This window comes from Balaenoptera physalus, assembly GCF_965194825.1.
Source record: "Balaenoptera physalus genome assembly, chromosome: 17".
In the NCBI taxonomy this organism is placed as follows: Eukaryota; Metazoa; Chordata; class Mammalia; order Artiodactyla; family Balaenopteridae; genus Balaenoptera; species Balaenoptera physalus.
In genome coordinates this window covers 81463580-81478927 of record NC_138895.1, presented here as the reverse complement: position 1 = coordinate 81478927, position 15348 = coordinate 81463580, and the positions used below count along the sequence as shown (strand labels likewise).

Genomic DNA, 15348 nt, shown 5'->3' with positions numbered 1-15348 from the left:
GAGGCGCCCAGGCTGCAGGTCTGTGAATTGCCCTCTGAGTAGTGGTGTCTTGGCCACAGGTCGTGTCTGGCGCTTTCTCCGCTGCACCAGCATCCTGAGAACCTGTCTCCAGTGCTGTCCTCACCGTGTCCTAATTGCTGTTCTCTTTCTCTCGTCCTAGGGTTCCCTGGGCCTGCCGGGTCCCCCTGGGAGAGACGGCAGCAAAGGCATGCGGGTACGTCTGTTCCCACGGGGCAGCACCGGGCTGGGGACCTCCTGATCAGAGGCCCCTGTCCTCGAGTGGGGTGGCCTTTGCCAGGGCCAGGCCCGAGCTGGGGCTTGTTTGTACCAGGATCTTCCCAGGTCCCTGGAGGCCAGCCTGAAAATTATAACATCACCAGCAGCAGCCGTTGCCACCAGGCATCACCCGTGTGTCCCTGGGAGCTGTTTTCTCACTTAGTTGACAAGCAGTCCTGCATGGGAGGTCTTGTCCAGTGCCTAGACCTGGAACCAAGTCGAGGTCCAAGCTGAGGGACTCGGTTCCCAAGTCCCCAGTTCACAGCTCAAGGAGTCGGTGAGACCCCAGCAGCAGCCTGAATGGCCAGCCGGCCTCCCTCTGGGGGGCACCCCGACTCCACCTCTGCACCCGCAGCCTCTGAGTTGGAACACACTCTAGGACCCCAGGCAAAAAGTGATCTCAACTCAGGCGGGTCAGTCTGATCCAGGATAAAGGGGTCCTCTTCTCCAGCAAGAACCCAAATGGAAGTCGGCTCGGGTTCTTGGCGGCGCCTGATGGGCACGCGAGCCGCTATGCTTGCTCCACTGTTCTGTCTCAGCTGAGTTTTGTTGGACCAGCAGCAGGAGTGGATGGGGGTTGAGGTGATGAACACCCGCAGTGAAGATCAGCTCCTTTGCTTGTAGAAAGAGTCTCTGGGGGAGCCGGGTCTCCGCTCACCGGTGGTTACATCGTTTCCGTGCCGAGTTTTAGTTCCAGGAAGAGATGCCCCGGGTGCCTGGGCCTGTGTCCCCCGGGTTGTGACCACATGTTATTCTGTGTGTGCAGGGGGAGCCGGGAGAGCCAGGAGAGCCGGGGCTGCCCGGGGAGGTGGGCATGCGGGTAAGTGTTGCTTCGAGTTATTCCTCTCATGTTCCTGGTGCACTGATCTCGATGCAAAACGAACTTTGTGGGTAACATCTCCTTAGGTGTAGAGGTGATGCCCAAATGGGTTCCCTACCTACGCTCCTCATGCACCACACCCGGGCTCATGCGTGTATGTCCACACATCCATGATGTTTCCTAAAGTCTTACAGAAAATGAATCGTACCGTACTCTGCCATTTATCTTTTTAACAAGAGACATATCCTTCCACACCAGTACGGATCGATACCACCTATTCTCTTAATCAGTGCATATTATTCCATGATATGGATGTGTCGTAATTTACATAACTTTTCCTCTGTGTGTGGCCCTCAGGGTTATTTCTAATTTCATCTGTTTTTCACTAAAATCAGTAAATGTACACACATGTGTGTGCACGTGCACGCACTTCTCTTACGTATACTGTATTTTTATTTCAGTAGGCTAGATGACAAAAATTGGGATACCTTTGGTTGAGGAAAAGAACATTTTAATTTTAATAGATTTTAACACGTATTGCCCATTTAGTAGCCTAGAAACCATAGCAGCCCATGGTCCAGGCAGCAGAGGGGCCTCCAGGCCCTGCAGGCTCCTGTCGGGCTTTGTCAGGACTCGTCCAGGCTGTGCCGGCCCCACGGCGAAGTGTGAGTGATGCGCTGAGGGAGTCAGTCATGTGACCGGGAGCCGTGCACACGTCCTGGCCGGATCGTGGCATGGCCGCGGGCCGCGGGGCACGTGGAAGCGAGACGGCCGCACTGGCCTTACGATGGCTCAGAGGCAGCACACTGTTTCCTGTTCCTCGAAGTCGAGCAGAGTTGCGTGTGAATCCTGGCTCCACCAGGCAGGGGATGGCACGAGCTCTGCGTGGGGCGGGCAGCAGCGGAGGTGGAGGGGTCTCTCGGGGAGGCCTTGTGTGGGCGGCACGGTGGCGCGTGGTGGGTGAGAAGCAGCCCTCTCAGCCCTGAGCATGGTTGCTGACCGTTGTGGCCTCTGCTCCTGCCTCCTCTTGCCATTCCCAACCTTTTCTGTGTGAACGCTCTTCTGCAGGGATCCCAAGGACCTCCTGGACTTCCCGGACCTCCCGGCCCCGTCGGAGCTCCTGTAAGTAGAGGCAGCTGTGCGGAAGCGGCTCTGTCGCCTCTTCCAGGGACTGGGACCCAGACTCTGACAGGTCCCCATCCCACATCTGTACACGGAGGATGCGGCAGTGAAGCATGGGTGACTCTTCTTAGACCAGAAATGCTTACACGTCATGGTACTTAAAGGATCTCTTGGAGATCACGTTTAAATGCACGTTCCCAGGGCCCCATTCCCAGCTAAAGCAACAGGTTTGTGTGGAGCCCAGGACTCTGCATTTTTACCCAGCAGTCCAGGTATTTCTGACACTTGACCTAAAGAAGCCATTTTTACCAACCTGTCTAGTCAGCCGCTCCAGAAGGGGGTGGAGTCTTTATTATAAATTCCCAGCCCCTAGAACAGTGCCAGACACATGGGATGTTTAGTGACCAAGTGCCCCATGAATAAAGCGATGAAGAAGTAGATATGGTATATTGGAACAAGTGTCTGCTTGGGCCTCTAACCTTGTTCTTGGTTCTTGTTAAGAAAGATTTGAGATGATCTCCAAATGAAAGAAGCAGTGTTAAAGGTCGTTTTCAAACAAGACAGCCTGCATTGCCTCAGGGGCATTCAGAACCTCTGATCTCTGTGTATCTGGCCAAAATATTTGGATGGAGTTAGAATGGCCTGTATATCCAGCTGCCCCCGAAGGCCTAAGTGGTCCGCAGACCGTCTGCCTTCTGGGAGAGCGTCCTGCGCTCTGGCCCTGTGCCTCTTCTCCAGGCACCAAAGATGTAGGTATCATTCCTGGAATCCACAGGCAGGCCTGGGCAGTCTCTTCCCCCTTTAACATCTTTTTCATAGAGCGTCCAAGGGTCCCTTCTCCAGGAAGGGAGTGGAGAGAGAGGGGACGCAGGACATTCACCTAGTAACGCAGGACATACTCAGGCCTCTCCAGCAGGGCCATGCACCAAGCTGCATTCCTGCCCGGGAGAAGCCGTGCTTCCACCAGCTGGGGTCCTGGTGACCCTGCAGCTCACTGCACACCCTGCACGTCTCAGAGCAGCAGACACACGTGCATTCTGATCTCTGCCCTGTAATGTGGGGCGGTAGCCTTCAGGTAGAACTTCTGCAAGAGTCTTGTGCAAACCAAGGGATTGATGTAGCCATTTATTGGCTCACTTATTCGACAAGTGTTTACGGACATCAAGCGGCAGCTGCCCTTCCGGAGCGTGGGGCACGGTATTGAAGGAAAGGAGGCACCGCCCTCGTGGGGCTGGCATTCTGCTTGGGGGAGACCAAAGATGTGTCCTGTGGGGCTGAGTGCTTGAGGAAAGTGAAGCCTGGTGAAGAGGATGGACGGTAGGTGGGCGGGGCAGGGACTGTAATTTGAATCCTGTGGTCAGAGAAGCCAACCCCTTGGCTGGCGTTTCCATCACGTCTGCTCACAGAGGGGAGGGAGTCCTTAGTGCAGGTTCCAGGTGTTGCTCCTGAGGATGGTGGGGTGGATGCAGGGAGGGGCAGCGGCCCTGTCCCTGGGGGAGGTGGAGGAATGTGGCTCAAAGGGGCCCAGAGTCTCAGGTTCAGTGTTGGGCTGCTCCGCCATTCCATGATCAGACGGAATCACAGGCCCTGGGTGGCAGTGGGGACTGACTCCAAGGCCACCTTCCTGCGCTTGACCAGACGAGCTCAGGGACCAGGGTGGGTTCGAGTCTCAGCAGGGAGGGCCTGGATGATCCAGGCGGGGGGACCAGCCCCGGGAGCTCACGTCTCACGCGGGGGGGCACCCGGCTCGCCGCCCAGGCCTGAGGGGGGAGTGCAGGCCGCGGTGCGCACTGAGGCTGCACGGGAGACAGACCGTCTCCGCCTTCCCAGGCAGGCAGGCTGCCCACGGGCCTCAGACTCAGCCCAGAGAAGCTGGACGGGGCTGTCCTGTTACTCGTCTTCCCCTCTTCCCCAGGGTCTCCATGGAGAACGAGGTGAAAAGGGAGCCCGAGGAGAAAAGGTATGTCCAATCTGCTTCAGTCAGTCAGTGCAGCTTTCCATAGACAACGTGTGTGTGCACGTGTGTGTGCGTGCGTGCGTGTGCGCGTGTGTGTGCGTGCGTGCGCGCGCTGGCAGGTGAAGGCCGGTGCAGAGGAGGCATTAGTTTCCAGCCTTCTGAATGTAAGCTCTGGGCCCAGAAGGCTGTGGGCTCGGTACCTGCGGGGGCTGCAGTCCCCTCGCAGAGACAGGGTTTCGGGTTTCCTGGCCAGAGAGATTTAGAAAGAGCCTTTGGATCCGGACTCAGTTCCGGTTGCTGCCGTGGACTCACATCCCTCGGCAAGTTGCACGAGTTCTCCACACCTCGATTACCTGACTCTCCCACGGAGGGAGGGAGCGTGGCGACAGTCGTGGCCTTGGGGACCCACGTTTAGCCTCATGCATCAAGTGGTGTGACCTGACCTCAGCTGAGACTCATAAATGCATGTTGCCACCAAGGTGACGTGGTCAGGGCGGGCTGAGGCTGGCTGTGCCTTCGTAGCGAGGCTGCCGGGTCACAAGTAATCCTCAGACCAGATCCTTCTATGGGTGCTAAGGCCGTAGAGGCTCGGGGTTCTGCTGGGTGGGGGTAAGGACCGCATATCCCCCCTGACCTCGCCAGACAGCAGCTGGCGTCGAATTCTCAGGAACCCCAGGCCCATCTGTTCATGGGGCTCCTTCAGATCAAGAGCTAGAAATTGGCCATGTTCCATTTTCAGCAGCTACCCTGTTCCATCTTCCTAGAGTACATGTTACTCTAGTTTTATAGGGAATGTCTGAATTATTAAGGAACTTAATTTTATTTCAGTATATTTGGAAAATAGGGAAAAACCAGCCTCTATTTCCACCATCCTGCTACGACTGCGGTGGCCACTTTGGCACGTTCCCTGTAGGACTTGTTCTTGTGTGTCCCGTGTCTTCCTGTGTAGTCACACGTGACATGTTCTGCTTTGCATCCCGTCTTGTCTCTTGTTCCCGCATGGAGCCTCTCCCCCCTTGCTGCTGTAGACTTTTATGATTTATCTTAAATGGCTGCACAGCGTTCCATTGTGTGACTAGACCGTGATTTATGTGCCTGTTCCCCTATTATTGATCACTTAGGGTTCTTTCCAGTTTTTCGTGATTAAAAACACTGCTTTGGTGACCATTTTTGCACCGATAGCTTTATTTATTTATTTTTCAAATTTAGAATGGTTTCCTTAGGCTGCTCCCCCAGAAGGGAGGCTCCAGTCAAAGGAAACGAATGTGTTGTGTGGCTCTGGAAACGTGTGGCCTCGTGGCTTCCCAGAAGGCTCCAGAAGGAAGGAGGGGGCAGAGGCCAGCACAACGCCCCACCTCAGCTCCAAAGCATGGTTTCTGTTTGTTTGGATATTAAATTTTAATCACTGTAGCTTAAAAAGTGAAATACCTTACTTACCCCGTGGTCATTATGAGTTGCGTCTCTTGGTTCTTTCGAGAGATTTCATGTGGCTCCGTGTATTTGGTTACAGGTAGAGCGCCTCTCTGTGGCCTCTGCTCCTTCCCTTTATAAGGTAGAGTCTTGAAAGTGACACTTGGGGTAACTGAGGATCCAGGCACAGGGCTTGATGGGCAGCTCTGGTGCACGAGGGAACAGGGGTCTCGTTTGAAAGCCCCCGTGGGAGCAGGCAGGGTTTGGGGAACGGACCCGGCGGTAGGGCTGAGCTCCAGACCAGCAAGAGGGACCCTGAGACTCTGTGGCCAAAGGCCCAGGTGTGCGGACATCCCCCTGGCTGTCACCTGTGGGCACGATCAGAGACCCAGGCCCGTGCCCTGGCCTCCAGGCCTTCAGTGTCCCGCCAGCCGCTACTGAGTGCCCAGTGCCTCACGTCCTGTGCTGACAGTGGCAGTGCCAGCGAAGACTAAGGACAGGCCCTGCTTTCGAGGCCCCAGGAGTTCAGTGGGCCACACGGATTCACAGGGTCAACTCGCTTTGTGGTCGTGTGAGGTGCGCAGTGCCCAATGTACAGCCTGGAGCGTGGATAGCCCTCTGTAGGCCTTGGCCAGACCAGTCAGTGAATAACAGGTGAGTCCTGTGTCCTCAGACCAGACCGCCCCATAAGAAGGATGACTGGTGAATCGAAGGTGTGGGAACCGAAGCAAAGGACAGTAGCGTGGACACGGCTGGTCGTGTAAGGACAGGAAGTGGGTGCAGCCCCCCGGTAGCTCCGGGACCTTGGCCATCAGATCCAGGTGCAGTACTGACACAGCACTGCAGGGCGCGGACACCCAACGCTTGATCCCCTGGGGAGGGCTCCCCACACGGAGGGGTCAAAGCTGTGGCTTTGCCACTTGCCTGAGGCCTGGGGCTGGGCCAGGCCTGCAGTCACGGCATCTGAGGGCCCACGGGCAGGAGCTCGTGAGGGTCCCCCGCCCACAGAGGACTCTGCTTTGCTTCACGTGGGGACCACGTGCCACCAAACGCCCTGGGGTCCGGGAGATGTGGGCTCAAGCCGCACAGCACTGATCCGGAGTGTGCAAAAGGAAATTAGGAAAGGAAAGACGCCTCCTTACTGGGCCTCAGTCCCCTGCATTGTAAAATCGCGGTGGGATCTGGATTGAGGCAGAAGCCGGTGAGGCGCCTGGCCCCAGCCCTTGCCCATCATCTGGTTCACACGCAGCGCCTGGGGTTTCCGGACGCACCTCCCACAAGTGTCTTCTGCCTCATGAAAGAATATGGAAGGAATCCTCCCAGTTGAATCTATGTTTTAAGTGCTTTTTTTTTTTTTTTAATGTGCTGGAAAGAACCCCAAAAAGTAAAAGCATAACTTCAGTCCTTAAGAAGCCTGCAGTCGGACTGGGAGCTTGTGAAAAGTTAAGTTGATTCATCCATTTGTTTATTCATCCATTCATTCCCCAGTCATGTACCCACCCCCCAGCACCCAGCTACAAATATTTTAAATATTTGTGTGACCTTCTTCCACTCTCTGCTCAAGCGCCACTTCCTCAGAAGTCTTCCTCGGTCCCCAGCCCTGTCCCAGAGCTTGCACGTCGGTGCCCCTGGAGCCCCTGTGGTTTTCACCCTCATGGGTCACGTGCATCACATTTGTTTGCCTTTCACCCCCAGCCCCGCACACACACCTGTAGCCCCCTGGCAACTTGAGCACGCCGCTCACACCCTGTTCACCATACACACCTCTGGGGCCTCACGCCCTGGGGTAGTACCTGACACGGAGCACCTGGCCAGGCCTCATCTACTGATGCACTGGGCACCAGGTGAGGAGTGATGCAGGAGCCAAGATCGGACTCAGATTACAGGGGACCTTCAGTAACAGGTGTGTGAACTTGGACTTTTTTAGAGATGCGTAGGATGGATTTAGAAGATGCATCTTAGCACTTAGGCTTAGGTGAAGCCTCCGGAGTGGATGAAATGGTGAACAGGAAGCTGCATGGACCACGTCGTGGAAGCCAGGAAATGTCACCGACAGAAAGCAGAGCAGGAGCACGGCACCGCCGAAAGACGGTCTCCTAAGCTCCCTGGTTGCGGCGGTCTAAGCTGAGCTGCTGAGGAGTTTGCATTTCCCAGGGTTTCAGCCGAGACTGAAGTACAGAGCGGAGGACCCTTCGCGGGCCCAGGGGGAGCCAGCTCTGCCCCAGAGGAGCTGGGCCGGCCCCTTGCTGTACCAGAGCCTCAGGTTCTCGTCTGCGGAGTGGAAACATGCACAGCCTCCCTGAATCTTGTTGGAGCCTTGGATAAGACCACAGAATCAAAGTGTCCAGCACATAACTGACACATCCACAGACATCCGTGTCCTTTCCCACCTGTGTTTCTGGGGGGAAACTCAGTCTGCACACTCAGTGCTTAGTTCTTCCCAAAGTCCTGTTTTGAAGTAACAGCCTTTTCCCGTATAATGCTGGGTGGCTCGTCCATTAAGCTTTTGGAGTCTTAACACTTTTTTTCCAGCCAAGAAACGCTGCATTCCTGTCAAAATTCTAAATTATCAGATCTAGAAAGGACCATAGGTAACCCTGGAGATCTCCCGTTATTGTCCAGAGGGGGAAACTGAGCCCAGAGGCGATGCGTTTCCTGATGCGGCCCGTTGTAAGGAGAGCAGGTGCTGGAAACGTCTCGCTCCCCATCTGGGCTTTCCCCGCAGGACACACGGGCTGAACAGTCAACATTCCCCCGGGACTGTTTCTTCAGACGGGCCACAGCCCTGCCCCCTGCAGGCGCCACCTTGCAGGGAAGCTCAGGGAGTGGGGGGCCACCTGCAGGGGAGCCCCAGGAGAGGAAGTCCAGCCGGTGACCCATCAGCCTCAGTCTCCCCAGGCTGCACCAGGCAGCAGCATCGTGGCATAGAGGGAGCCCCGCACAGAGATTCTGGAGCCAGCCTGCCTGCGTTTTCAGTCCTAGTTCTGGGATCTGCAAGCAGTGTGACCTTTGGAGAGTTTAGTTAACCTCTGAGTCTCAGGTTTCCTCAGTGCTGAGAGTAACTATCTATTACGTAAGGTTACCGTGAGGATTAAATGAGTATCTGTAAAATGCTTAGAGCAGTGCCGGGCAACATATGCCATATTTATGGAGGGTGGGGAGTAAGAGAGAGAGATGGAGAGAGAGTATAGAAACAGCAGGACAGAGAAAGATGGGGGCATGCATAACCTGAGCCCTGTGAGCTCAGCTTTGGGTCTGAGCTCCGGCTCCCTTGCCGACTTTTCTCGGTGACTCTGGGGAGAGCTGTTTCCTTCTCTGCACCTCTGTTTTCCCATCTGTCAAACAAGAAGCCTGGGCTGCATGATCTCTTAGGCTCCTTTCCAGTTCTTATATCTGATGAGTACTTAAAACAGCTTATTTTCTCGTGAACCTCTCAGATTTCTGAAATCAGCAAGAAGGAAGTTTCCATTTCCCCTTGAGACAGGCGCATCCCGCTGCCTGGCTTGGCCAGACGTGGAGCTGGGCCAGAGAGAGCCAGTGGCCGTGCATCACTGAGGCCACCTCCGCCAGCCACCTGGCAGGGCCTTCTCTGGGAGGCGGGGGCCGGGAGTTAGCCCTTGCCTCAAGCATCTTCCGGAAGGTGCCTTGCAGGTGCAGCGACGTGTGGAGGCTCTGTAGGCACAAGGACCTCCTAGTGATTGAGGGGCAGTGAGGCCCGAATGGGTTGTCCGGGGGCTTTTGGGCTCGGGACAGTCGGCGAATGGTACAGTGTATCTAGTTAGTCACAAAGAGAGGAGTCCACTCCCTAGGGGCCAGAAGTTGGACGCGGCGGCCCCGGCTCTTCTATCTGGAAAACCGTGCTCCCGACACAACTTCGGGTGGGTGTGGCTGTCGAGCTCCGGAGGCCCCAGGGAGGACGCTCCAGGGGTCCTGGCCGCCCTGGTTTGGGACTAGGGAAGCCCAGGCCTTGGGGCTGGAGTGAAACGGTCAGAGCACCAGCTTTGGAATCAGCAGGACCAGAGTCTTACCCTGGCCCTGCCTCTGTCAGCCCTGGGACCTCACACCAGCTTCTAGTCTCTCTGACCTGTGTCCTTATCTAACATCTAGAGGTAACACCATCTGTCTCAGGAAGTGGCCCTGAGGATCCGATGAAATTAGTTGTGAAAGCGGCTACAGGACTTCGCACCCGGTAGGCACCCCCTGGACGTTTAACGAAAGGAAGTGGGAGTTTTGAAGGGGCTGTGGCCATGGTGCATCCCGCCCACACCAGCCCCCAACTCTGTCTTACGCTGAGTCGTCAGTAAGACCATGGCCTTCAATCCACGTGGCTCTGGAAGGGCTGGCAGCGTTGCCCACCAGGTGTTACTGGGATGAGTATTTGTTGACTTTCTCCTGTGTGCTGGGTGCGTGTGGTTAAATCTTTATGAAGCAAGTGCCCAGTGGAAGAAGCACACCACACACCCCTCCCGCATTAAATGTGCACAGGGACACGGAGATTTCAGGGTCCTCAAGACTAGGCAGCCTAGGTGGCAGGGGCTGTGGGCGGGTTTTGTGCTTTAAGTGGGTTGCGTGTGCCCTCTGCTGTCGGAGACCTAGAACAGCAAGTGGACCTGGCCTGGGAGAGCCCCCCCCTGCCCCCTGGCCTTCACCGCAAGCCCCCAGGATTGAGACAGTGAATACCAGATCTTCTTTCTTGGAGCTGTGTGAGCCAGGATGGCACACTTAATCTCTGAGACTCAGTTTCCTTTGCTGAAAGCAGGGACAGTGTGTCATAGGATTGATGTGAATTTTAAATGGGATAGTGTGTGTTCAGCTCCTGGTACCCAGAAGATGCTGCAGATGCGGATTGAGTCTGCTTTGATTTGCATATTCCAGGCTTCTGGTGGGCCGTGCTCGCACTAGTTTGGACGCTGACCCCATTCTTCCCTGTGACTTCCACCCCGCCTCCTGTCCCAGCAGGGCTCGGAAGGTGTTGCAGTTAAAGGCCCGCTCTCAGAACCCTGTCTTCTGTCTTCCGGCTCTGTCCCTGTCCACATCTCTCTGCCTCCTTGTCCCTGTCTCTGCTGTCCCTCGGCTCATCTCTGTCCCTCATCCGTCCTCTCCTGCTCATTCCCTCCCTCTCTCATCCCCTGCTCATGGAGACACACACCTATCAGCACCCCAGTCACGTCCCTCCTGCCCCACTCTCTGTGTGCTGACCAGGGAGAGAGACCGCTGGTGCCACGTCCAGCTGAGCCCGAGCCCTGCACCCTGCAGCTGTCCTGAGTGGCAGCTGGGAGAAGTCTTCCTTCTGGGCTCCACTGACCTTGATGAGTAAGTGCAAGGCTGTTAAGAAATAGGGACTTGGGCTGCGAGGTAGGACTTGTGGTCAACACTCCTTTCTTTGCTGAGCCCTGTGGAAGTGCCCCGGGGGACGTTCAGTAGGCTGGCCTGCCACGAGGAGAGCTCTGGAATGGAAGTCAGGAGACCTTGACTTCAGTCCTGGCTCCATCGCTAAGTTCCTGTGTGACCTTGGACAAGCTATACCTCCTAAGGTTGTCAGTTTCCTCACCTGTAAAATGAGGGGGTTGGCGTTCTTGCCAGATCACCTGCTCTGGGAACCAATGGAAGAGATGCTTGTGGTCCTCCAGGGGCCTCTGCTCAGACCCCCCGGGGTGGTAGACGTAGAAGACTGAGGGTCAGGAGAATCCGGGTGCTGGTGCCAATGCAGTCACACCTCGCTGGGGTGAGTGGCTTACATCAGGGCCTCCGTCTCCTCACCAGGGTCATCCTCAAACCTGCCAGCCCCATAGCGTTCGGAGGAAAAGAAGATGCAGTAGCACACGTGGAATCACTTGGCAGAGAGAGAAGCTGCAGGCAGCTCTCCTCTCTGTTCAGCCCGAACTTCATGTGACGGAAAGACTTTCAAAGAGTTAATATATGAGTGCTTGGAAATAGAAACGCGTACATCATTGTTCCAGGGTTTTAAAATCATCTCTGAAGGATAGGAAATATACATGGTTCAGTTTACGTAGATGCAAAGTGGAAACTGCAGTGCAGCCTGCGGAGCGGGGAGAGGCGCTGGGACGATCCGAAGTCTAAGCCAGTGGACGTGGGGAGCCAAGGGATCCGGGGACGGTTGCCAGTGATTCACTGAGGCCCCGCCCTTAGAGCAGCAGAGCTGGGCATCTCCTCCCCTGACCTCTGCTTGAACTGTCCAGTGGGGAGCACCAGTTTTTGCCCCCAGATTGAGAGAAAGAAGCCCCCCCCCTTACCCTGCAGTCACCAGGGGTGGGCCGGGTACACCGAGTCAGCATCCGCAGGCAGGCACCCCGGACTGGCAGAGCTAAGATGCGCAGAAAACCAAGAATCCTCAGTTATGCAAAGGAAGACACCATCCTGGAAGACACACCAACCGTAAAACGACAAAGAAGGAAAGAAAGAACTTAAGAAAGAAAGTTACAGGGAAGTAGAAGGAGAGCTCAGAATCCTTCTCTTGTGCCGTGCTGCAGCCATTCAGTAGTGTCAGCTGGGGCCACACTGTGCATCTCCAGGCGGGGCTCCGGGGACACAACAACGAAAAGAGTGAACCCAGCCCGGTCCTCCAGGGGGAGGGGAGAGAAGGGTGGTCACGTGGAGAATAAATGCAAGTTGGATTCAGAGCTGTGAGGGGGACACATATGAGACCATGCTGGGGAAGAACAGGACATCGAATCCGGACTAAAAGGCCAAAGAGGTGACATTTACATGAGCCCTGAGGGCACCGAGGAGCCAGCAGAGAGAACAGCAAGCATAGCCCTTGGAAACGAGAGAAGTTGCTGTAATTGAGGCACTCAAAGAAGGAGCCTGGGCTGCTGGAAGCTGTGTCACAGGCTGTTGATAGCAGCATGAGCCCACCTTTTGGAGTGATCTCTCGCCATCAGCCGAGCTCTTAGGGCCCAGCTGGGAGAAGGACACCGGCAGGGAGCGCTGGACCCGAGGAGTCAGCCACGCGGGCATCACGCCAGCATCACGGGCGTGGCTTGGGGGAGAACACTGGTGTTTATCCACTGGCTGTCATAAGCAGGTGTTTTAGATAAGCCATCTCATTCCTTAGCCATCCGTATCTTTCAAAGAAGGGATAATGTTCATCCCCAGGAAACACAGTCAACAGAAGCATCTCAGAGAGGTGAAGCAACTTGCCCAAGATTCCAGAGCTAATAAGAGAGTCGCACCTGTGTGAACATAAGCTGATGGGTGGAGGTTGTGTGGATGGTAGCCCACTGTGATCCAGCAGTTAACTCTTAGGTCTGTACCGTGCGCTGAGAACAGTGGACGTTTATACGTACTTCCTGGGTGGATGAATGATGTGTAAAATGTGTCCACAGTTTTATGAGCTACATTACGAGCCCCATGCATTTATTATTGTTTTTGACCCCCATGTAGACCCATGAGATAAGGAGTCTGTGTGGCTCCAAGAGGCTGTGTGGTCTTCACTTGGTCACAGATTTAGATGAGAAGCAGAGATGGGAATGTGGTTTCCCTGACCTTTAACTTATGCTCCTTGACCCCCAATACACATAAACTCTAGGCTGCTGTGTGTGTGTTTGGCTCTCCTGGTGCCTCGTGGAGAACAGAGCATGCTCGGGAACTAAGGGCCTTTGCTGGCCTTTCCTTTTCTATGACATTGACCCCGGGGATGCCCCTCTGTTCTTCATTTCTTCTCTTTCCTTCTTTTGCCAGGGGGAGAGAGGCCTGGATGGACTCCCCGGGAAGCATGGGGACACTGGAAAGCAGGTAGGCAGGCATTGGCTCCGGGGGCCGGACGGGGCTGGGGCCTGTGCGGAGCTTGTAGGGCCTGGGGGCTGTGGCCTTTGTCCTGCTCGGCTGGGGGTTCCAGGAGGGTTAGCGACCAGCCCCCAGCTTACGGCCACACGTGGGCTCCTCCACGCCAGAGTGGAGGGATTCCAGAGAACACACCACGTTAAATCCATTCTCACCTCAGCAGTACGACACGTGATCATTAACGTAAAGGCCATGGGCGACGCGCACGTGTTCAAAGTGCTGTATTCATTGCAGTCCTGTCCCCGAGAGTAAAAGATTACTAACAGCCCTAATGCTCATCGATAGATACAGGAGAATAATATAAAATTAATGTGGAAATTAACAGAGCTTCTAATGTCCTGATATGATATTCTCTGAGATACGCTGTTAAGTGGAAAATAAAGGCAAGTGTAGGATGGTGTGGGAAGATGCATCTATGAGTCCAAAGGGGACCACATGGAGATGTGGCATTGGGTTAGTTGAGGAAGAACTTTCTAGCAATAAGTGCAGTCTGGGAAGCCTTGTCGAAGGGGACCGGTGCCTTCTGGGGAAAAGGCCAGGTACAGATTTGGAGGCGCATTGCCTCGGCCTCTTCCTTCTCCTCTGCTGCCCCTGACGGCCTTCCTTTCCTTCTTTCCTCCAGGGAAGACCCGGCCCTCCTGGCGTGCCAGGGCCCCAGGGAGAAAAGGTAAGCCAGGCCCTGGGGTGACAGATGGCTCTTGACAAGCGGGTGTGAGCTGAACAAATCAGAGCCTGGGGTGTGTGTGTTGGAGGGCCCAGGCTGGAGTTCTGGGAACAAAGTGCAGACAAAGGTGGTGAGTCAGGCATTAGAACTCAGCCTACAAGAAATTTCTGGTTATTGTACTTCAACCTTTTTTTCTACTTTTAGGAATAAAAATCTATTTAAAAAACAAACAAAAATCCCTATTATATAACATCCGGACATATTAAAATATTGTGCTGCCCTTAAATGGCTTTTTGGACTAACGCAGAATATGAACAAATGCAAAAAAAAATCCTCACAGACGCCTTTTCCTCTTTCTCCTTTTCTCCTTCTCTCTCCTCTGCAACATTTAGTTGTTTTTTCTTTTTTAACCAGAATTATACTCCTGAAAATGTGCTAGATATTTCATAAATAAAATAAGGTTTTATCTCATCCTGCTGGTCATCTATTCTAGAACATTTTCACAACAAGGCTTAACTCAGTGAATTTGCTGCTTAGGATTTATTTATCTCAACAGAAAGAACTGCATGTGAAATTTCTTTGTAAACTGTGAAGTGCTATGAAACTGTATGAAGATAATAACCTTCCCAGGCATTCAGGGTCACAGAGGGAAACTAAGAAGGTGTGCTGCGTTCTGGATTATAGTGGGAGGAGTGATGAAATACAGCCCTGCATTTGAGTACAAGAGAAAGATTTTCTTCCAGATCTTAGGCCCTTAGGAAATACATCAGACTTTGGGTCTGAGAACAGCTAGGAGAGAGATGGGCAGCGGGAGGAATCCAGCTAAACCAAGGAGGGTGAGACCAGGGATGCAGCATTTCTCAGTGTCACACTGCAGAGTTCAGGTGAATGTCACTGCCCGATCCAGACGAGTTCTCAGCACATGCTGAAAATAAAGGAAAAGAAAAAGGCTGCTCTGACTCTTTACCGAAGCAGACAGCGTATAGTTATAAATAAATAAAAAGATATACAAGCTAAACAAGCCTCTGTTTAGGAAAGGTGGCTGGAGAATATTGATCTCTTCCAAACTTGCTCACTTGGGCTTCAATTCTAGCTGAGTTAATTATTCTCTCTCGAAGTATTTTTAGAGTTGAGATTTACATTGTTATGTTATCCTAGTGTCAGGGTTTTAATGTATTCTTGCAGTTCCTTGAGAAGGGATGCTAAATCCTAAAATAAATAGTTTATTTCAAGTCCTGAAGAGAGAATGTGTCTTAAAGTTTGGATCTAGGTGACAACTCTTTCCCAATACTGTGT

At 54.0% G+C, this 15348-nt stretch overlaps 1 protein-coding gene across 1 annotated transcript in view; it reads left to right on the top strand.

Annotated features, from left to right (window-relative positions):
* COL22A1 (collagen type XXII alpha 1 chain) overlaps positions 1-15348 on the top strand; it is a 243258-nt gene that overhangs the window by 88405 nt on the left and 139505 nt on the right. The window contains exons 12-17 of the mRNA XM_082433767.1: positions 161-214; positions 1043-1096; positions 2165-2218; positions 4134-4178; positions 13287-13340; positions 14011-14055. Of these exons, the coding sequence (XP_082289893.1) occupies positions 161-214; positions 1043-1096; positions 2165-2218; positions 4134-4178; positions 13287-13340; positions 14011-14055 (306 nt within the window). The remainder of the gene's footprint in view (positions 1-160; positions 215-1042; positions 1097-2164; positions 2219-4133; positions 4179-13286; positions 13341-14010; positions 14056-15348) is intronic.